This window comes from Microsporum canis, genomic scaffold, assembly GCF_000151145.1.
Source record: "Microsporum canis CBS 113480 supercont1.1 genomic scaffold, whole genome shotgun sequence".
NCBI lineage: Eukaryota > Fungi > Ascomycota > Eurotiomycetes > Onygenales > Arthrodermataceae > Microsporum > Microsporum canis.
This window is the reverse complement of record NW_003299169.1, coordinates 974790-1000418: the sequence shown is the minus strand read 5'-3', so window position 1 is coordinate 1000418 and position 25629 is coordinate 974790. Positions and strand designations below refer to the sequence as shown.

At 46.6% G+C, this 25629-nt stretch overlaps 8 protein-coding genes across 8 annotated transcripts; 2 read left to right on the top strand and 6 right to left on the bottom strand.

The window, feature by feature from the left end:
• Nucleotides 1–72: 72 nt before the first annotated feature.
• MCYG_00363 (DUF292 domain-containing protein) lies at nucleotides 73–1697 on the bottom strand (the record flags this gene model as incomplete). Its single annotated transcript, XM_002850213.1, has 3 exons — nucleotides 73–1104; nucleotides 1281–1301; nucleotides 1557–1697. The coding sequence occupies 3 exons, from the start codon at nucleotides 1695–1697 to the stop codon at nucleotides 73–75; spliced, it is 1194 nt and encodes a 397-aa protein (XP_002850259.1).
• A 991-nt stretch (nucleotides 1698–2688) lies between these two features.
• On the bottom strand, nucleotides 2689–3919 carry MCYG_00362 (conserved hypothetical protein; the record flags this gene model as incomplete). The annotated part of the gene is made up of 3 exons (XM_002850212.1): nucleotides 2689–3444; nucleotides 3540–3697; nucleotides 3739–3919. The coding sequence occupies 3 exons, from the start codon at nucleotides 3917–3919 to the stop codon at nucleotides 2689–2691; spliced, it is 1095 nt and encodes a 364-aa protein (XP_002850258.1).
• Nucleotides 3920–4798: 879 nt separating this feature from the next.
• On the bottom strand, nucleotides 4799–6423 carry MCYG_00361 (conserved hypothetical protein; the record flags this gene model as incomplete). Its single annotated transcript, XM_002850211.1, has 3 exons — nucleotides 4799–5654; nucleotides 5733–5965; nucleotides 6049–6423. The coding sequence occupies 3 exons, from the start codon at nucleotides 6421–6423 to the stop codon at nucleotides 4799–4801; spliced, it is 1464 nt and encodes a 487-aa protein (XP_002850257.1).
• A 1344-nt stretch (nucleotides 6424–7767) lies between these two features.
• Nucleotides 7768–8976, bottom strand: MCYG_00360 (leucine carboxyl methyltransferase 1; the record flags this gene model as incomplete). Its single annotated transcript, XM_002850210.1, has 2 exons — nucleotides 7768–8663; nucleotides 8721–8976. The coding sequence occupies 2 exons, from the start codon at nucleotides 8974–8976 to the stop codon at nucleotides 7768–7770; spliced, it is 1152 nt and encodes a 383-aa protein (XP_002850256.1).
• Nucleotides 8977–9218: 242 nt separating this feature from the next.
• MCYG_00359 (conserved hypothetical protein) lies at nucleotides 9219–14493 on the bottom strand (the record flags this gene model as incomplete). Its single annotated transcript, XM_002850209.1, has 8 exons — nucleotides 9219–9743; nucleotides 9809–10108; nucleotides 10168–10541; nucleotides 10601–11014; nucleotides 11068–11900; nucleotides 11952–13662; nucleotides 13721–14114; nucleotides 14176–14493. 8 exons carry the CDS (start codon nucleotides 14491–14493, stop codon nucleotides 9219–9221), a joined length of 4869 nt encoding a protein of 1622 aa, XP_002850255.1.
• Nucleotides 14494–14874: 381 nt separating this feature from the next.
• On the top strand, nucleotides 14875–17440 carry MCYG_00358 (DNA repair helicase RAD3; the record flags this gene model as incomplete). The annotated part of the gene is made up of 4 exons (XM_002850208.1): nucleotides 14875–14891; nucleotides 14972–15428; nucleotides 15476–15592; nucleotides 15653–17440. The coding sequence occupies 4 exons, from the start codon at nucleotides 14875–14877 to the stop codon at nucleotides 17438–17440; spliced, it is 2379 nt and encodes a 792-aa protein (XP_002850254.1).
• Nucleotides 17441–17721: 281 nt separating this feature from the next.
• MCYG_00357 (RNA polymerase I largest subunit) lies at nucleotides 17722–22955 on the bottom strand (the record flags this gene model as incomplete). Its single annotated transcript, XM_002850207.1, has 4 exons — nucleotides 17722–19311; nucleotides 19367–22148; nucleotides 22213–22698; nucleotides 22771–22955. The coding sequence occupies 4 exons, from the start codon at nucleotides 22953–22955 to the stop codon at nucleotides 17722–17724; spliced, it is 5043 nt and encodes a 1680-aa protein (XP_002850253.1).
• A 459-nt stretch (nucleotides 22956–23414) lies between these two features.
• On the top strand, nucleotides 23415–25196 carry MCYG_00356 (U4/U6 small nuclear ribonucleoprotein Prp3; the record flags this gene model as incomplete). Its single annotated transcript, XM_002850206.1, has 1 exon — nucleotides 23415–25196. One exon carries the CDS (start codon nucleotides 23415–23417, stop codon nucleotides 25194–25196), a length of 1782 nt encoding a protein of 593 aa, XP_002850252.1.
• Nucleotides 25197–25629: the final 433 nt, after the last annotated feature.

Below are 25629 nucleotides of genomic sequence, written 5' to 3'. Positions count from 1 at the left end.
CTGTATAACTCCTGGCAATGCGAGGCTGGTATAGACATGGCCAAGAGAAGATGCAGGAAGAAGAGATTTAACTCACTTCTTCAAAGCAGCAAACCTTCGTGCGAGCTCATCTACTTCGGGTATTCCGCCAAGTTTACTCGCTATCTCCTTTGCAGCCGTGCTAGTGTTCGCCTCAGGTCGAGCATTAGAATCTCCAGAGGGCCCTTCGACCTGTTTATCTTCCACGGGCCGGGCATTCGTTGACGTCTCTTCTTGCTCAGTTTCTTGCTGCTCATTTATATCCACGTCTCCGTAAGGTATCCCATGGCTCCTTGCAATCTCATTCAAATAGCTCTCAACCAGGGACTCGGGTGCTTTCCGGACACGCAACCTATCCAGTAATATCTCTGGTAGTTCGACTGGCAGATCATCATCGTCTTGTGCTCTGCTAGCGAAATCGCTCCCCCATCTTAGAGCTAATTTATTCTTCACCTCTAATAGACCTGGAACGTCGCGGGGTATCCGCGCATAGGAGTAGAAGACCACGGCTGCAGAACGGTCGAGCTCGGGATCTAGATAAACGTCATACTGTTTTTCCGTGTTCTCTTCGTCTTTGCGCTCAGTTTGTGCGTCTGACCCGTCCAAGTGTTGATCCAGTTGCTGCGACGATGGCCTGTCCACTGCTTGCTGAGGTGCGGCCGCCGGTGAGGAAGAAGATGTTGACGAGAAGCCAAAGAGGTTCCAAATCCCCCAACCACTTCCAGTAGCAGGCTTGGTCCCCTCGCCGGTTTTTCCACCTCCAGGAGAACCTTTCGATCTAACCTCCCTTGCTGTCCTGCCCTTGTGTCTTGCTGGTGTCTTGTTTTTCTTCTGCCCAAAAGCAAGATGGTCCAAAATATTCGCCCGAACCTGCAGCTGCTCGCAGTGTAGCTCGAGCACCTCGAGTGCGGCGATCAGGTTATCATTCGAAATAACATCTTCAGTCTTTATTCGGGCGAAATCTTCCCTGCCTTCTTTCAGCAGCCTCGCAAGCTCTCTATGTTTTGCTTTGGAGTAGCCTTGCCGTTCTTTCTTGAGCTGACGGAGTCGAAAAACGAGCGCTTGAAGTGCGAATATTAGATCTTGCTATTGAAGAATAAAGAGAATATTAGCTCATATTCACTGTATCCTTAGAAAGATGTAGGGGCAGATATTTAATATATGTTCATGCGATTGCAGGCGGCTGGTTGTAAATACAACGACGTCATCGGCAGCGTTCAAGCCAGCAAGCGATGAACAGCGGTAGAAAAGAGAATACTCACAGTTTGTTTGGGCAGCGGCATCTCTGTTAGAAGTAGGAAATCATGTCGCAGAGTAATATATCGTGTCTCTTGCGTGTTGTTGTAGTAAATATGCGAACTCGGTGAAATTGATGCGGGAAGAGGCTTTTTGTTGGTGTTTCAACGTTCATCTTTGACTTCTTCCACTTCACGCTCTTGAATGCGATTTGATACTCGGTATAATAGACGGTCTACCTGTGGATGGCGCTATAGAACCTACTATAACGATATGATACCCTTGCCAGTTAACGAGCCTACGATTTCTGCCTGGTGGACGATGGAAAAGGCAAGGCAGGCGAACTTGATATGATGACCAGGAAAATGGACAGAAACATACCGGACGACGGGCCCTTGGAAGACCGTAGTATCTCCGAAAACTACAATATTGAGATCATCCATCAGTTGATGGCCTACGGGAACCAGAATCAGCCTTTGTGCGGTCAGAAGCTGAAATGACTGGCGGAGAACAAGGCCAGCACCATATATTCCTCTCCCCGGAACTTGGTACAGAAATATCTGGAGATTATGACATCAGGATGTATATGATGAAGCCGGCAAAATAAAGCACTTGCCGGTCCCAATACCAGCCTCTAGGCGCCACCAAGTGGGTGAGCACACGCCAGCTACAGCGGGCGTTGCACAACGTATCCAACATTATATGATGGCGATGTACTCTTACCAGGCGACGGAGTGAAGTGTCAGTTGTTGAAAGCGATAAACAAATGGCGATATGCCATAGTTTCCCACTGAAGGGCAAGTCATAGATGAGCTCTTTCTGTCAACAGGGTTGGGAAGTGATACATATACTACCGCCGAGAAAGATGATGAGGACGGCGATAGGAAGACCCATGGTGACAGACACATAACGCAGCAAGTCCCCCAGGCTGACGGTGCTACGGCTGTGAGACGGGAAGGTCACGCCACGGCCATCTGCCTACTTCCTTGCCCCAGGAGCGAGGTAGCAGAATGTTTCCTTGCAGGATTCACGATGGGTAAATGTAATTTGCCGTGCATCGCGGGTGCATGGAAAATGATAACATACTTGAAATTGGCTGATCTTGGCCAAATTCTTCTTGGTTATGTTAGAGCTGCCATGGATATATGTGGAAATGCATGACAGAGGCCAAATGCTTCTCAGGTTGTATATTGTAGCCTTTGGTAGTTCACGTTACCATAATAGTGCAAGGATGGAAGACGTCTAGAGAATGAATTTGTTGGTACCCAGTAGGGAGTTCCTTGAAAACCGAGATTTTGATCAACTTATCCTAGCTGCTAGAGATCATTATTATATTAATACCACTCAAATAAAGTTGACTGGAATAGATCGAGACAAAGCAAAGCGGTTATGAACACTGATTGAACGAAAGGGGTATGGGGTTTTTTTTTCTTCCTATAGAACATATTCATTTACGAAGGCGGTATATCCCATGGAAATTCTCATTTCCCGTGAAAGGGGTGGTGAGTCAATTGGAGGCAGATCTTCCCAATAATACTCGTCATCACTCAGAAAAGGAGAGTCAAACGGATAGCCTTCCCCATCTACTTCATTAGACAGGTGATGGTCGATAAACTCCGTTCGTAATTCTGACAGAAAGAGCAGGCTATCATCCATGCCTCCCCACCTTCTGGATGCGCCCTTACGCTTCAGTCGCTTTCGGTGCATCTCGGCGATGTGTTGTTTCTCGAATATGTACGGTCTTTTGGTTCTAGGGTGGGTGTGGGCGTAATGGCACTTGTTTTCAAAGAAGCAGACAGGTCGAAATGGAGGCTCTTCCTTTCCACGCTCTGTGGCTCGCTTTGCTTTTGTTTCCCAGTTTTTCACAGCCGCTTCGAAGTACCGGCAAGGTATCCTCTTCATGCTCCGTGTATATTCTGCAATGATTGAATCCTTCAACGGGTTAGGTGCGGCGGCATGGGCCTTTCCACTAGATCTGTTAGGGGCTGCTTCGCCTTCTACCGTACCTTTGGAGGCATTATCCGTAGCCGGGAGTGGGGTAGGAAACACCGCGGATGGTATGATGTATTTGCTTGGTTTACGGCAGAGCGGGCAAGATTTGATCATTTTCGATCCCCAGATGCCGTTGGCATTAGGAGTAGAGTAGCCATCGTCATGGTCGTTCCTGTCGGCCTTTTTTGAACTTCTCCACTGTCGGATACATACTAGACGGGCGATTAGCAGAGGCGCACTTGTTATATACACGGCGAAGCCGTTGGAGACAACATCAAACCTAAACAATATACGTGGTCGCAGTGAAGCAGCAAGCCGTAAACCTTTGGAACTTCCAGGCAAATGGCACAATACTCTAGCTCTTTTGTTGGATCATGGGGTTGGGCTGGCTGTGATATGAGCCCTCCTATCAAAACCCCGTTAATATTCCGATCTGGCGGGCGACCATGCCCTGGAGTCACACAAGCAAGGCTCTAATACGGCCGGACTCACGAGTATTCTGCAGCGCATCATCGCCTTCGCCGTCCGCAGCTGCTGCAGCTGCGGGCTTCTGGTCAACACCCAATAGACATGGATCATGGCGGAAGTAGCATGAGTCTGCCCGCCGGCAGTGGCCTCTCTTCCACCACTTGCAGTTGACTAGCCTGGGTTCAGCTGGCGCTGGACGTCCCATGTTGACCACTTCCAGTGTCTCCAGCTTGTCTCTTACGCCGCGTATTAAATATTAAAATATGAATCTGAGGACTCGAGAACTTGTCGACGTTTTTTTTTTGGCTTTGCAGCTGGAAATGCGGGAGGATAAAAAACGAGCTGCATTAAAGCGGCATTACATCATTTAAATAGATTCTTGTTTCCGATTGGGTGAAATTCGCTAAAACATGAAATAGGGGGGAAGGACAGTTTTATGAGAGCTGAAATATGTACAAAGTTATAGCGAACTATATGATTAAAAAGATATATGGATGCGGTTATGCGGTAAGTTCAGCTGTGTATAGAGACGAAGACGGGATATCAGTACGGACGGAGCACCTCCAGAGAAAATCCCGTGGAAAACGCCCTCCAAATACGTCACAAAGCTTCTTATCTGATGCTGATTCTAAATGGGGGCTCCAACTGGGAAGGACAAAGGGAAGGAGTCGAAAAACATGTGCCTGTGACGGCATGTTTTGAAGCCATAATTATGGTAAAATCTATGTACAAGAAGTTAATAATGTATAAGAGGGGATATCAGAAGGGTATAAGTATATAAAAATAAAAATTATCATAGAGGGTTCCAAAGGACGTCATAAAAAGCCCCCAGCCTATGCGTAAATCTCATCGATGAAAGGTAGATTAAGGAAAAAGGGGGTGAAGAAGGACGGCGCATATAAAAAGGGTATACCCCAGATGTCGGACGGGTATGTATATAGGCCGAAGTTCTTGCAGCCAGGCGCAGAGAACAAAAAGTGGGTTATAAGTGAAAAAGGTAGGTTAGGTATAAAATTAATAAGTTAAAAGTGCTTCCGTTCCCAGTGAATTACTCCGTATTATTTCGCTTTTTTTTTTCTTTTTATCAGAAGTTCATAAAGATCGACACGATCAGGAAGCTGAGTGTGAGACTCATAACGGAGATGGCGGTAGCTGATGCAGCGTTATGAGTTGGAGTTGGGGTATTGTTGGAGTTGGTTGGCGTTGGCATGATGATCGAGGAGCCGTTGGTAGGGTGATGGACCGACGAGCTAGGGCTCTCGATGAATACGTGGGGTGACGGTGTGTATTCGTCTGGAGATTTTGTGGTGGTCGAGTCAGATGCGGTCGAAGACGATGATTCGGCGGAGCTAGACTTACTTGAAGAAGAGCTTGAAGTTGGCGTAGGCAAGTATTCAGAGGCGGATGAAGTGTAATCGGACGTCGTTGACGGTGCTTCGGTGGAAGAAGAGCTTGCTGAGGTTGATGGCGGGACGGTTGAAGAAGAGGACTCAGGCTCTTTTTTATCGCCATCTTTTGGCTTATCATCTTTCCCGTAGCCACCCCCATTGCCGCCAGAGCCGCCACCGCTACCTGCCTCGAAAACGACAATAGTAGCCTGGGTACCCTTTGGAACAGTAACGACGCAAAAAGCTGCACCACCGGCGCCATCAGTCCCGCTGCCAGTGATCTCGTTGATTTTGTTCTTGGCTGGGTCAATTTCACAGGGGAGTCCGTTACATCCCTCACACTCTACCTTGACACCGAACTTGGGGCTCTCGTCTCTAAACGGAGTTGCGGGTTCAAGGTATATGGGGTTCCAGCCAAGTTTGAGGAAGGTCTGTCCGTTGCCATCGATATTTGCACCGCCGACATATGGAGCCCAGTTACCCCACGGGTTTGTGTTTGTTCCCCAAACGCAGGCAGTGTCGGTATCTGTGCCTGGAGGGTTGATGTAGTAGCTAGATTCATTTAAGTCAGTAACATAGAAACAGGGAATACTCAGGCTGTTTCTTTCGCTATTGCTTTCAATCACTTACTGGGCAGCAGTAGAGCACCAATAGGATGGATCGGGAACTGCAAGGTCTGCGGTATCTTGAACACTGGTGGGGATCAACATGGCTTCATTCCCCGGGAGGACAGTCTGGCAGAATGAAACCACTCCTCCGCAGCTATTTTTAACCTTAACAGAGCCCGATGCATCCACGCAGTATGGTTTCTTAGGGAAAGGCTTGGAAATATTTCCACTCTTATCGCAGTAAAGACCACCGTTCTATCAATAATAGTTAGTCTCAGTTTGAATCCAATCCAACGACGAAAAAGATATAGGAGATATATATCAGATATTGGGCATACCATTGAGACAGGATAAGAGTAGGAGGTCGCTTCCGGGTCCCATTGTGCCATAACTTGTCCAGGAGGGCACGCGTAGGGGCAGTAGTTGCCGGGCTTGCAAGGCTGGTCAGGACTCATAGCCCAGCCAGCGTTCTGCTCGTTTGGGGTTACCGATACCAGCCCAGCATCAGCAGGGAACTGGCATTGACCATCTCTCTTCTCAATATAGGACACACCATGCCCCTCCAATGAAGGAACAGATCGGTGGAATTTCTGATGGCCGCCATGGTGACGGCTCAGTCCAGGCGCATAACTATGGAAGTCGGCATGTCCGGCCTCAGACACACCTGCGAGGAAGAACAGGACGGCAGACGCCCAGAACGGTATGCGCAACATATCGAATTTTCGATCTCAGGCTTTGTCGCACGGCTGGTGCGCAAACGTTGACCGTTTTTCCAGCAGCTTTTGGGCGATTTTTCTTTCTGTCCACAACAGCGCGAAAGTAGCGGTTTAAACAGGTAAACGGAAAACAGAGAGGATGGCCTCCAACAGTATTCAAACGACCTTGTGGTAGAAAGATATAACAGTAAGGAATGGAACGCGGGGGACAACCTCGACAGTAGTACTAAAGGAGTGACAGGTTTCGCAAAAAAAGAGTGTGGGAGTTGAGGTGCAAAAACACTTTTCGAGGAGGATATTGGAATCAGCACCACATAAAAGGAGGTCAGGTCAATGGCGACTATGTACTATGTACTGTTTAGTGGGACCCTTCTCCTAGGCCTGGTGGTCACCAGGGGAAGAAGAAATGCGTCCTTCTTAGTGGCATCGGCGACCATGGTTGTACTGTGGCTAGTCAGCCAGGGACGGCGTCGGTCCAGGAACGCGGACAGTGCCTTGCATCACAATGGGATCCATCCAATCCAAGGCCGGCCCTCGATCTAAAAAAAGGGCGCTTCTGTACGCCATCACCAACTAACAAGATATTAGTGCCTTGGTTTTTGCACAGGGCTCAAACGTTGTCCCGCCCATAAAAAACGAATATTTCATCCAGATGGGATGCATCTGCTGGAGTATCCAATTGCCAGCTGGCTAGATGTGTCCCTTTCATTTACGGAGTACTCTATCCCCAGAAGCTCTGGATATATATGGTGAAAGAGCCTTTGAGGAACCAAGCCATCTCTCGCCTCCAGAAAGGAAGATTTGGTAGCATAGTGCGAGGGTTAAATTGAGATCGCCAGCGTACTCCAATAGAATCCGCCACAGGGATCCAGAGGTCTCCGAGGTTTCGTCGAATAGCCTCTTGGCCCTCGCACTCCAGCCTCTGTTGCTGGTCAGTTCCAAAGCCAGCTGTTGCGCAAAATCGTGGAGGTTAAAATCGCTAGTTTCCTTCAGATGAAAAGATCGAGCCTCAGAAGTGCACAAGATGTGTGGTTGAGAAAAGGGGGCCAGGAGAAACTGAGTGATGATGGCTTCAAATATGATGTATGGAAGGTGAAGAGGATAAGCTTTCACATCTTCTTGTCGAGGTGTTCGCGCTGGTAGACTTGGTTGCATTTAGCTGTTCAGCCATCAGCATACACTACCATTAGTTAATCTTTAAAACGATTATCATGGAGGAACGGTCTATACAGAAGTGTGTACTCCGTACCCTGTATAGCTCCTGAATACTCCGATGGACGATCTTCTGTCAAAAGTTCACTCCTTTTGACAGTGAAAATCGCTCAATCTATTTGGTTTCTTTCATTGTGACGGAAACTCTCGCCAGCCATGGAAGAGCTCGTCAGTCGGAAGATTTTCTTCTTGGCTTCCGGCCGTTGACTGGTTGTCGCGCCATCCCCAGGCAACACAGTAGTGTCGTGCGAGCAATTGCCATTCCTCGATCTCATCTAGCATCTCAAGTCCAGCAACCCGGCTCTTCTCGTCCTCCCCGATCCACTTCTCCCATATATAATCTATATCGGCGACTCCCTGGCCGCTCGAAAACCCGTGGCCCTGTAAACGCTCCCTCTGGGCCTGCAGCGTCGCATAGCGATGCAACGTCTGCAGTTGGATCCCACGAGCAGCTAGGTTGCTCACCATCGTCCGTCCAAACGGGTCATCGGGCCTGATGGGCTCGTATATAATCAGCGCAAGAGGCGTGCTCGGCCTACCCTCTAATGAGAATAGGTTATTTGTGAAGTAGGAAACCACGTTAACAGCATCGACCGGGGACAGATACACGAGGCAACACTCCGAGATCAACAGCGTCGGTATATCTATATCGATCTCTTGTAGATGCGCGCGGCTGGGGCCGGACGTGGAAGAAGCTGTGAGTGTTCGTAGATCTATGGGGTGAATGTGGTAGTATTCCGAGTGAAACGCATCGCCATTGGGAGACGTGGTCACTTCTTCTCGGCCTGTGATGCGAAGAGCGTCAAGTAGAAGTGGAGAGGAGAGGATCTTCGTGATCTTCGAGGTCGTGTTTTCCGCAAAGTCGAGCTCGTGGTATATCAGTTCCAGCGCGGGATTCTCAGACAACAGTCGGAATGCTCGGGTATCTGACCCTGCTCCGAGTGAGACTATCTGTTTCTTCCTTTCGTCTGTACGGAGGAACCTGGATACCAGTTTGTCGATCGAGGTTGTCCGTACGTATGTTCCTAGAATCGTCTCGGGTCAGCAGGAATGTAGCTTGCTGGTGAAACAAAGCACCATACCCCTGTTAATAATAGGATATCTTCGAGCCTCTGCCGCCTCAGACGCAAAAATAGAGGCAAAAGGATCGTGAAGATAGCCCTGTTCTACAGCGCTGAGTCTCGAGACGCTGGCATCGTTATCCGTCTGCTGCACCACCTTGTCGTTTGAGATGGCCGCTCCATGCCCTGCGCCGTGATAACCAGCCCTGCTTCTCCCACGGCCTCTTCCACCGCCTCTCCGGAGAGTACTAAGGTTCGGAATGTGAGGAGCTGACATCGTAGAAGTGGCTTTGCGACGCTTCTTGACGATGTTTTTGTGTGGGTTGACTTTTTGATAATCATACAAAAAAAGCCCCGCGGTGTTTTTTCCCTGTTGAGGCTGACATCATATGTAACTATTTACAGGGTCAAAGATTGTACGCTTATGATGAAGAACCACGACAACGTCAAGTCTGGTGACGAGTCATGGGTAAACATGGCTCTCTATAATGCTCTAATGCTAGTGTAGCTATCCATAAATCATGAATACAAAAAGCTGTTGCGACATAGTGGACAGCTGCTTGAGTTGCTGCTCTTGAACCACCTGAACAAACAATCCGAATGGAAGTTATTCTTGCATGTTCCACACCTTTTATTTGGCGTCTGCATGTTTGAAGAGATGATAGAGCAGCAGATAGGACACTCTCCCTGTCCTTTCAAGGCTCCCTGGACGTTACGTCTGAAGGCTAGCAGCCCGTCCATGAGGTTTCCGTTGGAGAACAGTATCACTCCCTGGATCACCAGCAGCCAACTCTTCCATTTCTTCTCATCGACAGCTACTCGCGAGCGGCCAGTAACAATGGCTTGATGTAGTGGGTATGTTGGGGGAAGCGAAATGGCGATGGAGGTGGGAGGTGATTCCTCATCGATCTCGATGCTACCAATAATTTCGGCCGCTTTGGAGGATGTCTTGACTTCCAGTGCATGGTCTTCGCCGTCCCAGTCCTGCCCTGAGTACCAGTCACTCACATTCCGCAGCGAGTCCTCTATTATCAGTGGTGAAATCTGCGATCACACATTAGCAATACCCTTTCAATTATTTCCGCCGGATGGCCTAACTTTGGACTTACGTATTTTTGTGTCCAGGTTTCCACTGGTGTCTTCAACCGTTTCTTGCAGTCCACCCACCAAGCCCTTGTAAGGTTCGGCAGGTATCTTAGAGCAAGATAATACGTATGGACTAGGAGCCAGTGCATCTCCTTCTTCGGTGATTCAGAGCTGTCTAACTCAAAGGACCGAATTTCGAACTTGGAAGCATCAACGAGTTGGCCCTGGGAAGATTCAAGGCAGTCAAATGCGAAATCTAATAGTGGATTTAGGCATTCTTTCTGCTTTATATCTGAGTTGTAGCTCTCTTGGATCGGGATTGACTGAATTTAAGAGTCATGTTAGTATGAAAATGGATAAGGTGCTAGAAGTTTTAACTCACAGAGGATGCGAAATGGTCAAACACCACCTTCCAACCAAGGAGATATGAGCGAGCTCCAAGCCAAAAATCTTCATCTATGGTTGTCTCCCTAAGCGGTACTGCTGGTGGTACCTCCGAGAGTAGAGACAGCAGTTCATCTGGTAAAGTGACAGCTATTTTGGATAGAGCTACATCGAAAGACAAGGTCTCTTGGATCTTGGGGATTACTCGATGAATGATTCCATAGGTCGCACGCTGCACACCCTTATTCTCGATAGTAAGACTTGAGAATAGTTCTTTAACATCTGAAATTGAATCAGTATTAATTTTTGACAGTTCTCGAGATAGAAGATCCGTAGTGATATTCTGGGGCTGGTCAGAGTGTAATGAAGCACCTAGATTTACAGGTCAGCGGGCCTTTAGTTGGGATGGAATGATGGAATGTTGAGTTTACCAAACTGCTTTAACAGGTTGACCATATTTTCTGTGTGTGACTTCTGAGCGTCCTTCCACGCATCTTCTAGGTCCTCGTTGCTGTCATCGGTGGCCAGTTTCCTCAAGCAGCTGAACAAGCGCAGTGAGGAATATAGAGCAGGGAGAAATTCATCAGATATGTCGCCTTTATCCCAAAATTCATTTAGGAAGTCGAACAGTTCTGACCAGTGGGATCCGTATATATCCTTTACCAGGGGTAACACAACCGCCAATACTTTCAATATTTCCGCTATTATTCCCGGGCCAAATTTCTTAGATTGTAAACACACAATTAAGTGTTTCACTAAGAATACTAATCTTTGTGTAGGGATGTTTGTAGCTGGGTTTTTCTCCCCATGAAGCAGAGAATTGGCCGTTACCAATTGTCGGAGTGCTGTATGTGATTAGTGATAGAAAAGTAACGGGTGGCTTGGGTATAAAACTAACCATCAGCATCATCAGTAAGTTTAAGGCCCGTCAGGTCCGCAACTAACTGGTTACAAAGCCTTCCAGCTATTTGCGTACTGATAATCGAATCCCTGTATCCAACCACAGTTGCAATCAGAACAAAGGGATTAGAATGCTTAGGCACTCTTATTGCCGCTTGTAGTTTGCTTTCGGCTGGCGGCGTAGGCGCAATAGCGTCTCTTTCAGATATGATTCGTGCGAAGTTTTCTGCAAAGCGGTACGCTCTGGGCCCATTACCTTCTATATTGCACAGGTTTCTTTCCCAAAATGATACAAAAGATCTCGCATCAGCCTCGCCAGGCGCATCTGTCGTGCATGACCTCTGGATCCAGCCATTCATGAGTACACGAGCTTCTGAAACAATTTCTGTAGCAATAACCTTGGCCTCGGGGGTATGAATATATAGTATTGTTGTAGATTCCTCGATGCTCAATTCATCGTCGATAAGTTGGATCGCCAAAGGAAGGTAAGTGAAAATGTTTTCCAGGAATGGTAATGGAATATCTCGCGTTTCAATGAAATGTAGTACTTTGGTAACATAGTACGTAATCCGGAAGGCTAATGTAAGATTGTCCCTGTCCCTTGGAAGAGTATGTAGGGTTTCCAAGTTGTGTGATGAATCCAGGATATATACAGCTCCACCTAAAGGACTCATTATTGAACATGACTGTTTTGGTGCAATCATAAGGAATTGCTCCAAAGAACCCTTCCATGAACTTTCTTGGGGTAATAAGCTGGGTAATAAGCTAGATATATCATTTGCAGCAGTTCTGTTAGAGGCTTCTCGCGCTATAGTTACCAGCGAATCAACCCTGTCGAAGGCATTAGTAAGCCAACTCAACAGTTCGGTATAGTGTACTCACGATAGTGATTCATTATCCACCGTTGTAAAATTCCTTTCCAAAACTTGAAGGGTTGGCTTCAGAGAGTTGTTTTCGCCCGTAACTTCGCCCTTTATTGACTCGGCAATGAGCACAACCTCTTCATCGGAAGATTCAGCAAGGTAGAGAAGTTTCGATATAAGCTTCGAGCCATTTGGACTTGCAACATATGATTGAATTGCCCCCGCGCTCTCCGATGATATTAGTAGAAGTCCACGAAGGACCTCAATTGCCGAATCATCCTTTGACAGTAACTCAATCAAAGAGTCAAAAATGGTATCTCGTATAGTAGGTTTCAGTTTCTCGTTATTGAGAGCCGCAGCGATATCTAGCCAGGATTGACGGCTTCCACGAGCACCCTGATCTAGAACACTCAAAACCAAACGCTTCAAAATTGGGTTAAATTCTTGGTCATGACCTGTTACCGAAGAAAATAACTTGCTCATAGAAGGCAACTGGGTGGCTGTTGATAGAGATTTCTTGTGGTATGTGTCAATTACTTTGGCAAGACCATCATCAAAACATTTCCTACCGCGACACGCAAATAAAATGGATACCAGTCGGTTTGCCGAGGGTGATATGATAAGCTGAGGGAGAACATCGGCAACAAATGAGTCCAGAACTTCCATCTGACATATAATTGATGGTATGTTGGTAAGTGCCTCATCAACAACTGCTGCTGCTCCATAGGGTTTCCCGTTTCTAGACTGAAGCATTTGAAGACATGTCTCTATCAATAAAAATGAGCTGTTCTTGATAGATTCCACAACCGAATTTTGCTCACCGCTGCCGGTAGTTTTTGCAAGAACACCACGGCAAAGGGTGAAAAAACGGCCTCCCTGAGAGCAAATGAAATCCTGGGAAGTTCGGTATTTCTGAGACTGTTCTGGTTCAGATATTAATATGTTATCCTTTAGTAAGGTTGATAACTTTGACCACAGAGCATGCGTAATGTCTTGGTCTGTGATGCGGTTTAGAGCACTAAATAACTCAACACAAACCTGAGGAGCATTAGGGTCATCGACTGTCCACATAGCCTGTTCTTGATTGGCTGCAATGAATTGCACAAGGATTGGGAACAGGTGATCCTGCAGAAGTTTGAGCCTTTTTTCGCCTTCATGGATTGTGCTAGACATCCAAAGGACTGTTTGGATGTAAGCGGTCCAGGCAGCTAATATGTTTGTCCTTGCCTCCTCCCTATTCCCAATTGACCCATGGAAGGCCTCTGCAATAGAAGATATGGACTTTATTGCAGTGTCATCTTGCCTTTCAATTTCCAAAACTTCTGCCGGGAGTGACTGCAAAATAAGCTTCAACTCCGACCAGTAAGATGGACCAGCACCTTCTGAACCAGCTTTAATATATCGCAATAGCTGCTTCTTGGCGGGAGCTTTTGAGGAATAGTCCGTAGTCCACACCTGAGGAGACTTTTTGGTCAAATCCAATAAAAGCCCTGAAAATGTTGACGAAGAGCCACGCTGCGTGATTCCCAAAGATTTTGATAGCACCCAAGTGCTTATTATTTTCCAATCGATATAATCGATATCCTTAGAGAGGCAGGTCTGGAGTAGCTCATATAAGGATCGGCGGACAAAAGCATCTTCATGGTAAGAAAACTTCCATAAATCTCTGCTCCCGAGGAGCTTCTTCACAGAATCCGAGTTCTTGTTAAGTTTTTCAGTCGAGGCAGTGGCTGCTTTAAATTAGTATCTTAAATTGAAGGGGGAAATGGGACAGAGGTTATCTAATACCTAATAGCCTGCTAAACTCCTGCAGTGCCGTGGCTACTACTCGCGCATATTTTGCTTCTGCATCATCAGGCCGCACAGTCCGTTCATCGCTTAAAGTAAGTGGTGTTTGCTGGAGGGCGGCATCCACGATGAATTCAAGTATTGAGGACTGGTACACTGTCCATATCCCCTGTTGCTTCTCCTCCGTGGGAAACGCTCGATTGAACGATTCCTGCGCAGATTTCCTAACCAGCTTATCGTTCTCATATAAGCCAGCCAGCCATGCGCCTATTGTACCACTAATATATCGTGCAATGCGTTTTCCAGCCGTAGAAACGATGTCTCCCTGGAGGTTATGAGCGAGTTGACGGACTCTGCGAGATGAATCTATTGAGGTACGTGGATAAACCTTGGACTAAATAATTCACGTAAATCCTACTATTCCTTGAAATCCGGCGACTAAAGGGAAAACGTACCCATGCTTCTAGTAATCCGTCGTCGAGAAGGACATTGCCTGACACAGAACTAAATATATGATTCTGTAGTTCTTCCAATGCCCTGGATTTTGTAGTACTGTCCTTCTTTAGAAGGTTCTTAAATGTAACTACTATCTGAGGGTCAGATAATTGTGATAGGTTGGGCGGCTCATAGACGTAAGATAATGAAGAAGCCGGCGTCTCCTGATCAGCCCCAGCAGTAGAAAAACCACCAAATGAGCTAGTTGGACCACTCCCAAACGCGCCGACCGCTGCGCGGCTGCTCGAAGCCTGCGACCTGAATTTCTTTCCGCTCATGTCTTGCGGGGCAAACAAAAAGTAATGTAAAAAAGTGCAGAAAGGAAAATGTTAAAGAGACGAGATCGAGTTCAGCCAAATCCAGTCATCGTCCACTTTTTTATGCGCCACTATCGCATTGAAACCTGAATCCCTTTTTGTCCGGCGTTGAGGAAGCTGTTCAAATAGCGCCTTCGTTGTCCAAAAAGAGCTCTCCGACGAACTACATTTATCAGTGGGGAAATATTGAGATCATCACGTGACATAATGACTAAGATGCGGCTCTGCGGAGCTTCTTTTGAAGTTCGAAATATTGAATTGAGGTTGATAGAGACGACGTTGAGCAGGTATTATCAGCTGCCCATCTGCTGGGATCTCTGCGGTTCTGCGCGGTGACCCAAGATGGAGTTTTATATAGAGTAAGATTTGCATATTTTATTAGCGTTTGGACTTTGAGAGGCTTACTCTTTTTGCTAACTTGCTAATGGCTTTGATGAAGTGATCTCCCGATTCTCTTCCCTTACCCTCGAATTTACCCCGAGCAATATGCATATATGTGCGATCTCAAGAAGGTCCTTGATGCAGGTGGACACTGCGTCCTGGAGATGCCCTCGGGGACCGGGAAGACCATTACTCTGCTCGCTTTGATTGTCGCATACCAACAGCATTACCCGGAGCATAGAAAGCTGATCTATTGTTCTCGAACCATGTCTGAGATCGAGAAAGCTCTGAGCGAGTTGCACGCATTGATGAAATATCGCTCTCAGAAACTTGGAGCTGTTGAAGACTTCCGAGCTTTGGGGCTGACTAGCAGAAAGAATCTGTGTCTACATCCATCTGTGAAACGTGAAAAAAGCGGGACTGTAGTTGATGCTCGATGTCGAAGCCTTACTGCGGGGTTTGTTAAGGAGAAGAAGGAGAAGGGGGAGGACGTTGAGCTTTGCATATACCATGAGGTCTGCTCCAGCAGTCCACTCACAGTGGCTAAACTGACTTCTTGCAGAACTTAGATCTTTTGGAGCCCGGTAACCTGGTCCCACCAGGGGTGTTCACACTTGACGGGCTTATTAAATATGGAGAGCAGTATAAGCAATGCCCCTACTTTTCTGCCCGACGAATGGTAAGCTGAATGGCAACCGCTTAAGCTTTAAACCCCGTGGTACTAAAGGCGCTTTAATAGATGCAATATTGCAACGTCATAATTTATTCGTATCACTACCTTCTTGACCCAAAAATAGCTGAGAGAGTGTCCAAAGAGCTATCAAGGGACAGCATTATAGTGTTTGATGAAGCCCATAATATTGATAATGTTTGTATCGAATCCCTCAGCATCGATCTTACTGAAGACTCACTACGAAAGGCGAGTCGTGGTGCAAACAACCTTGAACGTAAAATAGACGAAATGAAAAGCACCGATGCAGAAAAACTGCAAAACGAATACCAAAAGCTTGTGGAAGGCTTGCAGGAAGCAGACGAAGCACGGGAAGAGGAGCAATTGATGGCAAACCCTGTCCTTCCAGATGATCTTCTCAAAGAGTCTGTACCTGGGAATATACGTCGAGCAGAACACTTTGTAGCCTTTTTGAAACGCTTCATTGAATATCTGAAAACCCGGATGAAGGTTACCCATACTATCTCAGAAACACCATTATCATTCCTCTCACATCTCAAAGACCTGACGTTTATAGAACGAAAGCCTTTGCGATTTTGCGCAGAAAGACTTACGTCCCTGGTCCGTACCCTGGAGCTCGTGAATATCGAAGACTACCAGCCACTCCAAGAAGTTGCTACGTTTGCTACACTTGCTGCAACATATGAGAAAGGCTTCCTACTCATCCTTGAACCCTTTGAGTCTGATACAGCAACAGTTCCTAATCCTATTCTACATTTCACCTGCCTGGATGCCGCGATCGCCATAAAGCCTGTATTTGACAGGTTTAGCTCCGTTATTATAACGTCTGGAACCCTTTCTCCGCTGGAGATGTATCCAAAGATGCTTGGATTCGATGCCGCTCTTCAAGAATCATACAGTATGACTCTTGCCCGCCGCTCCTTTTTACCAATGATTGTCACACGAGGCTCCGACCAGGCACAAATATCATCGTCGTTTCAAATACGCAATGATCCGGGAGTTGTCCGAAATTATGGCAACATGCTCCTTGAATTTTGTCGTATAACTCCGGATGGGGTTGTGGTATTTTTCCCATCCTACCTTTATATGGAATCTATAATCAGCATGTGGCAGGGTATGGGTATTCTAGACTCCGTATGGAATTATAAATTGATACTCGTTGAAACACCTGATTCCCAAGAATCATCTCTTGCTCTTGAAACCTACCGCACTGCATGTTGCAACGGTCGCGGCGCAGTTCTACTGTGTGTTGCTCGAGGGAAGGTCTCTGAAGGAATCGATTTTGACCACCATTACGGGCGTGCTGTCCTTTGTATTGGTGTTCCGTTCCAGTATACCGAGTCACGAATCTTGAAGGCTCGGCTTGAGTTCTTGCGTGAAAACTACCGTATACGCGAGAATGATTTTCTTTCTTTCGATGCTCTTCGACATGCTGCTCAATGCCTGGGGCGTGTCCTTCGCGGTAAAGATGACTATGGGGTAATGGTGCTTGCTGACCGTAGATTTCAGAAAAAAAGGAACCAGTTACCTAAATGGATAAGTCAGGCCATGCTTGAAAGTGAAACAAATCTAAGTACCGATATGGCGGTTGCAACTGCAAAAATTTTCTTGAAATCAATGGCACAGCCATTCAAAGCGAAAGATCAGGAAGGTATTTCAACATGGAGCCTGGAAGATTTAAAACGACATTTGGAAAAGAAAAAACAAGAAGTGGAAAAAGAACAGGGCAATCAAATGGTGTGGACTGCAACCAACGGGGCGGCAGCACCTGATGCCCACGCTATGGGCGATGATGAAGATTTCAACGAAGACCTCCTGGCAGAACTTGAGGCATAAAAATTCTTAAAATATACTACGGCAGGATTGGGGCGTTTGAGTGGGATACATTTAGCAAAGAAAATATCTTCTAAGGATGTAGGATACTAGCGTTAGGCATAGGACACTGTTTTTGTTCAAATATAATTGATATGTTCCATCTACTGGACACTTTACACCTAGAGCTGAAATCTCTCAATGAATCTTATGTTTAGCATTTAGCATAGCTGTAGAAAAAAACTCCAATATATGTAGCGGATGAACAAACGCCTTACTATCCCACACTTTTTTTTTTCTGATATCTATCCAACAGGAGCAAGTACATCGAAAGCGCCAGTTCCAACAGTTCCAACCCTGCCCACAACAATTCTGCTGCTTGGGCCATTGAGGTTGTCCCAATCTCTCTCTAGAACCGCATCCCGAAGGAAGCGAACTGTTGTTTCGAAACTCATCTTCATCAGTGGAGAAGTGCTATCTTTAACAATTCCCATACGATTGAATGGGCGATATCCACCAGTTTGAGTCATGACATCAGCAATTAGGGTTAAATGTCGATTATCAACTTTGATGCCGTGGCCATCGAAAACGGCACCAACTTCATTGACAATAGTTGCTCTTGCTGCCTCAACTCCGTATAGTCCAAGCATATGGGAGACGGAATTTGAGTAAATAGAGTGCGGGTCAATTATATCTTGGTAATCGCGCATTGCAATCAAATTTACACCTTCTGTTAACACATGTTCGGGTTCATCCCGGTCAGCCGGTACGTATACACAACTTCCGAGCCCAGGAATGAACTGTATCACCGATATTCGGGCTGCATTTTCGACCAAGGGAAGAAGCAAAAGCTTCGGCGTAGAGATATCATATTGAAGCTGGATGGTGCAGGAGTTTCCCTTTTCTGAGTCGAATTTGAATTGGGTAAGGGCAGGATATTTGCCTTTGAGAGCATCCACGCGGTCTCTATCGTTGGCCGCTTTCTTAGCTTTAGAATGACCGGAATCATCCATATCTGTGTCAGTATCACTATTGTCCGCTGTTGTGGACTTTGGCTTATTTTCTGTATCCTCATCGCCAGAATCAAGCTCGGGCGTGTCTTGTCTTCGAATGATTTCTTGCTCCCCTTCATCAGGGGCTTCATAAGAGGCTTGGCCTGAATTATTACGTGAGGAGCTGGCCCGTTTGGCATCGTCCATATCTTCATCGTCGTCTTGGTCATTGTCTCCTCCCTCCCGTCTAGCTTCCTCTACGACACCAACAGAGGCCCCGATTTCGGGTTGAGCAGCAGAAGGGCTGGATAGCGATTTTTCAGCTGTGCGCTTCTTTAGTTCTAGTTCAGTGAGCTTAACGAGACGGGGAACAAATTTCTCCTCGAGCGTTCGGAGAACATCATTTATTTGAATGGCGTACTCAGCGCAATACGCTTCTGACGGGAAGAAATCGATCTGGATATCATAGACCTTGGCCTTCGCATTCCCTTTAGATGAGACGCGTTCTCGAACTTTCAGTTTATCAACAACTTCCGCAAGGGTCAGCTTGGTAATAGCTTTAGCGAACAGCTCCGCAGTCTTTCTATCCGTCTCCTTGTTTAGTTTCAATGTCATGGTCGGTGTCATGATATGGTTGCTTGCCGTCATTACGATCTCCCTAAGTCTAGGAATACCTAGGGTAACATTTTTGGCTGCGTGGCCAGCTAAATGGAAAGTGTTTAGAGTCATCTGGGTTGATGGCTCACCAACAGACTGGCCAGCAACAATACCTATAGCCTCACCGGGATCAATGACTGATTTCATGTATTTTATGTTCATCATCGTGGTGAAAGCTTTTTTGGAAATTTCACCTTCGGCTTTGCTTTTCTCCTTGAGTAAATTGTCGGGGTTGGTTTTCATATACTAAATCTTATGTTAGTCTCCATACGGATAAGTATATATATAGCATTTGCCGTACCTTTTTGAGGGCAGAAGCAAACTTCTCAGAGGTACTACCATAGTTAGCGCCAGGTGGAAATAGAGCCAATGCAGGATCTTTAGCATCGATTTTCCCTGTCTTTTTGATCTTCTTCATGGCGGCCTTGTTCCAATTGCTTGCTTCTTCGCTATGAATCTTACTGGAATCCTTGACCCCGTTGACCTGGGACACTATCGACATGTAGTTTTGTGCCAAAAAGGTGAAGCTGTCCAAATGTTTTTGTTTCGTGATGTCGAGTCCATCCTCTCCATACAAAAACTGTACCACGGATCCATCAGAGGTGTCACGTACAGAGGTATCGTACTCTGCCTTCAATCCCTCCATTCCCTTGATTAAACAACGCTGTAGGTAACCAGATCGTGAGGTTTTGACCGCAGTATCGATAAGACCTTCTCTACCAGCCATAGCGTGGAAATAATATTCATGTGGTTTAATTCCCGTAAGGAAACGACCGAACACATATCCACCGGCTCCGATTTTGGTTTCATATGGTTGAAAAGATGGAAGCGTTTTACCACTGATCATGACAGGAACTCGGCGACCTTCCAAAACCTGCTGGCCAAGATTGCAAGAAATCAAATTGGCGTTAACCATAGAACCTTTAGCACCTGAGACAGTCATAGTCTGCATGTTATTGAAGGGGAATGGCTTCTCCAGGCCACTAGGCAGGCAGGCTTTAGTTATTTCTGAAGAGAGTTCACCCGTACGCGATTTGTACATTCCATCAAGACCGGCATGCTTGTCATCATCACGCAGCACCTCCTCCAAGCGCCGCTTGAGCTCAGCATCCTCATCTTCGACTTTATTTTCATCCAAAGTAACGTACTTTAGAGCAATTTCATTACCTAGGTTGTCCGCTTGTTGGATTAATTTCTTGCGCTTAGCATTGCCTTCTTCTGTAAGACGAAGATCATCCATCCCACAGGTGAATGCTCGCATATGGAGGACTTTGGTCAATAGACGGCCCAGAATTCCGATTAATTTGCCAGCAACGATATGGCCATATACTTCATGGATGGAGTGAATGAGGCCACCTACAGTTGGACCGAGTTGATTTTTGTCGAGAATTCCAGATATCAATTCTCCATCTCTGACAGTGACATCACCCTCTGCATTATCACCCCAGCGGTTTCCTGGGGTAGACGACTTGCTGTCTAGATTAAGGCCAGCCCGATTATCTGGTGTGATATTCTTCAAAACGGTGCTTATTATTTGCTTTCCCGTCCAAAGAGGCCGTGGTTTGAAGATAGCAGGTGGTATAAGCCAAATTTTATCTGATACGGTATGCGAATTTTCCGGCCGTAAACAACTGTAAAGTAGCTGATGGTAGTCATCCTCGTCAAAGAAGCTGTCTCTGCAAGTGAGCCATACGCCCATAGATAAATGGTCCTGAATTAAACCGCGAAGTGGCTTTCCAGACGTGGCAACAAGGTACTGATGGTCGGTATCTGCAAGTTGCATGGCTTCGGCACGGGCGATTTCGTTTTGTGGGAAATGCATGTTCATTTCATCACCATCGAAATCAGCATTGTAGGTATTACAGTTGGCGTAATGCATGCGGATCGTTCTCTCACCCGTTAGGACCCGCGCACGATGGCCCATTATGGATGGTTTATGGAGAGTGGGCTGTCGATTCATGAGAACAACATCTCCTGTCGTAAGATGCCGATAGACTCGCTTGTTGCGCGAGCGCTTGAGTTTCCAATTTGATGGTGAGAGAAGCAAGTTGGCAATGGCAACTCTTTCGTCAACAGACTTATATTTTAAACTGATTACCTGACCAAGTTCATTTTCAACAGCGGCTGCACCGGGGTATATATCTGGTCCATTGATCACAGCTTGTTTCAGTTCCCAGTAATTATGGTTCGTTACTGGTTCAGGGTACGTCAATTTTTTCGCAAAGACAAGAGGTATACCAATTTCGTTTGTTTCGATATTTGGATCCGGAGAGATAACACTTCTGGCAGCAAAATTGACTCGCTTTCCCATCATATTTTTTCGGAAGAGACCATCTTTCTTTTCTAACCGCTGCTTTATACCATCCTCATTCTGTGCACCTAGCCCTTGCGAGGGATTTCTATCTCGGTCGATAAGACTGTTTACAGCATCTTGAAGCTGGACAATCGACTGAAGCAGGTCACGATAATCGCGAATTCTCCGCGATGTCCCGGTCGTATCACCCTGTCTCTCTCTGCTGATTTGATTGATTTGGTCACATAGTTTGATAATCCTGCCGAAAGAAGTGTTTTGTTGGGCCTCCATTATTTCATTCGGACCTTGTTGCGCTGCTGGGCGAAATTTGTTCGGGGGAACGAGGATGTTCTTAATAAAGAACATATTTGCACTGATGTGGGACCGTTTTTTGACAAAAGGGCGAGAATCATATATCAAGTCAAGAATCTCTTGTTCCTTGTTGAAAAGGAAGTGAAGAGACGCATGAATCTCCGAAGAAGGTACATACTGCTGAGGTTCGGCATGTTCTGTTTGGGATACTGCGGCCTCTTCGACATCCATTAACATAGCATTACCCAAGGATATTTGTTGCTCTGCACTGTGCAAGTCGTCATTGCCAAGCGGCTCTGTTGGTTTCATGGGTTTTTTTCCATCCTTTTGTCTTTTAGCTAGTTGATTGGCCTCCTCCATCAGAACAAGAGGGTTGGGTATCTGAAACCCTGCTTCCATCATGGCCATTCTGGCCTTCTGGGGAAGGGATTTTCGGAAGATCTTGGAGTACTTATCTCGGCGATAAGACGGGGAAATCCTGGTTCAAATAAGTCAACGCGGTCCTGTTAGCTATTGTTAGAGCAACCAGTGGGAGTACTAACCCTGAGCATGACGTGCACTTTTTGACAGCAGAGGCATCCTTTAAGAAATCCCGCACTAAATTCCGTCGCATCTCCGCTGCTGTGGGATCTTTGACAATTTCAAGGTGGTTCCTGTTCCTTTTCCCGGCCGGTAGGTTGGCAATGCAACGCTTGACGTAGGCATTCCTTCGCTGCATCAAGTCGACATCGTCCTCATCGTCGCTATCGTCATCACTGGAGTCGTCCCTACCGCGTGCACCTTTTCGTAGTTCCATATTCCCCACGGTATGCGCTTCTTCAATTAGTCCATATTGGAGGAGTCGCAATTTGCAAGCATAGTTATTGATTTGAGCGCGGGCCATTCTAAACCGATGACAGTATATACACTGAGATCTGAGTAGCCGATACAGCTGATCAAAGAATGTAACATTGTAGACATGAACGGGCAACTCTATGTGGCCAGCATGACCGGCGCAAGACCAGGAGTTTTGGCGGCATGTAGAACATCTAAGCGGGCAAATTTGTCAGTCTACCCCAGTTTTCCAATATCCCAATACAGAGACACAAGGTACAACATACATATGATCGCCCCATGCGCCCAGAGCAGCATCATATAGACCACCTGGGACCGGATTATTGAACGAGTCCAAGCTGGGTGTGTTGTAGATTCGCTTGACCGAAACCGCTTTTATCTCCTCGTCGGACATGACCCCAAAGTCAATTCCGCCGATGGACGACGAGACGGGAATTGCGAAACTTGACATGGCTGCAAGCTCCTCCTGTACTGCCGCCTGCGTGGAAGAGAGAGCTGCGCAGTCAAGCGTCTGCGGTGGTTGTTGATTGCTTCATACCTTTTTTTTTTTTTTTTGCTTGAAGCTCAAATAAACTTTTCTGCCGCACCTTAGTAGATTATGTAAGCATAAGACTTGTACTTAGGCTCATATATAACCTACTTATACAAGGCAGTCTACAAGATACAATGGCAGAGAACGGAGTGACTAGTATAAGCACTCTACATCCATATCTACTTCTAGTATATCCGTTAGGGCTTCTTCAGCTTCATATCTTTCCCCAGGTTTAACCAAAAGTTTACAAGCTTCAAGTCAATGATTATGTAATACCGTGCTTATATAATCTTCAGCATTCACGACTTGCAACGCGCTTTTTGTCGACAAATTTATCTTGGAGCTTCAAGACAAAACCGCATATCAGCATTCACAGCCATGGCGAGCTCATATAACGCCGGGTCTCTCAAACGGCCGCACCAGCTCGAAGATGAGGAATCCTCCCAGAAGAGATCGCGCTCCAACGATGGATCTCCAGTGCCGTCCCCTGCTCCCCCCAAGGTCGATATGGCGAAGGCGATTGCGGAAGCAAAAGCAAAGGCAGAGGCTGTTCGCGCAAGACTGAATGCTCAAGGCGGAGGGGGAATGGCTACACGGCCATTACCAGGCTCCTCAGCTTCTCAATCAACCGGGACCTCGCCGGCTCTCTCCAGGCTCGAGCAAATGAAAGCAAGAGTCGCAGCGGCTACTGGGAAGATTAATGCCTCCGCTGCCAAAGCACCCCAGCAGTCTCCGAGCTTTGCTCCTCCTCCTCCTCCTCCAGCCAACGATGACAGCATGATGAGGGCAAGAGGTGGCTTGGATGTGGGCTTACATCCCGCGCTCCTAGGGGACAGCGGACAAGACAGTCGAGCTACAAAAGGGAAGCAAGCTATGCAGCCTAAATTTGCGACTACCATGGCGAACTTTCGATCAGAGTCCTCTACACCGTCCAGTCGGGGGAAAACACCGCTTGATTTATCCGGCCCATCCATAGAAGAAACTAGGAGTAACCCTTATTTCGACCCTAGCTTCGGCTCCAAGTCTGTAGCAGCACGACCCCGTCATACACGCCAGCTGATTTTCAACCAAAAGGGAAAATATATCCAGCAAGCTGCTGCTTTGAGGAGGCAGGCTCAGTTAGAAGCCATGAAAAAACGAATAGCAGAGCGAGCACGGCAGGCTGGCATAGATGAAGATCTTGATGTTGAAAAATCGTACCTTGTATCTGCGCCTCCAGCTATTGAATGGTGGGACGAGGGACTGGTAAATGGAACAGATTACGCAGCAATTGAGGACCCCAAAAACTTGAAGGTTGATACCCCAGATTCAGTTATAACAATATATATTCAACATCCTGTTCTCCTCGAACCTCCGCAGGACAAGAATATACCTGCGCCAAAACCCATGTATCTCACCCCAAAAGAGCAAGCAAAGATCCGTCGACAACGGCGTATGGCAGACCTCAAGGAGCAGCAGGCAAAGATTCGTCTTGGATTAGAGCCTGTCCCTGCCCCCAAGGTCAAAAAGTCGAACCTCATGCGGGTACTTGGTGAAGATGCGGTCAAGGATCCTACTGCTGTCGAAGCCAGGGTCAACCGTGAAATCGCTGAGCGCGCGCAAAAACACCAGGATGCCAACGAGGCCCGCAAACTCACTAAAGAACAACGTCACGAGAAATTGGCGTCAAAGCAGGAACTAGACGCTGCTAAGGGTGTATGCGTATCAGTTTACCGTATCGACAGTCTGGCCAATGGCCGCCACCGATTCAAAATAAATAAGAATGCAGAGCAGCATGCTCTCACCGGTATTTGCATCATGCATCCCAAGATCAACATTGTGATCGTGGAGGGAGGTGCTCACTCCATCAACGCGTATAAAAAACTCATGTTAAACCGCATTGACTGGACTGAAAATTCGGGTGTCAATGCGGTGAGAGAAGGCAACCGCGAGGCATTGACATCTTGGTTGGCCGCAGAGAATGAGAAAGGAGAGCTCAAAGACCTAAGCCTTAATACTTGTACGCTAGTTTGGGAGGGAGAGGAGAAGAATAGAGCATTTAGAAAATGGGTTGGGGCCCGAGTGTGCGAGACCGATGGCGCTGCAAAGGACCAGCTAGCAAGGGCGAAGATGGAGAATTTCTGGGCTCTGGCAAAGAGTATAAAACCTGGAGCATCATAGTTTTGTCCATACAGGGTTTACTATGGCTGGTATTGCATATACTCTCAGCATATCCCAGATTTGATAGATGAACGAACTATATAAGTGGCACTATTTACTACCATCCTTGAGGTAAACATTTTACAGCCAGCTGGAATTAAAGGAGCAGAATTTTCTTAATTGCTGAGAATAGGTATTCGCCAAATATATAAAATGCAACATGGCAGGCCAATCAATAACCAGTACTCCAAAAGACAGGCAGCCTCACCTAAGAACAGGTTACCACCGTTCGGCACATGCACCAAGAAACAAGGAAAAAAGAAAAAGGTAAGGGTAAGCATAAAAGTAAACGGAAATAAAAATAAAAATAAAAAAGAAAATTGAACAGAAAATTTCAAAAAAGATGGAAGCGATTGGCAAAAATAACAAAGACACATAGAACTCCCGTTGCCTC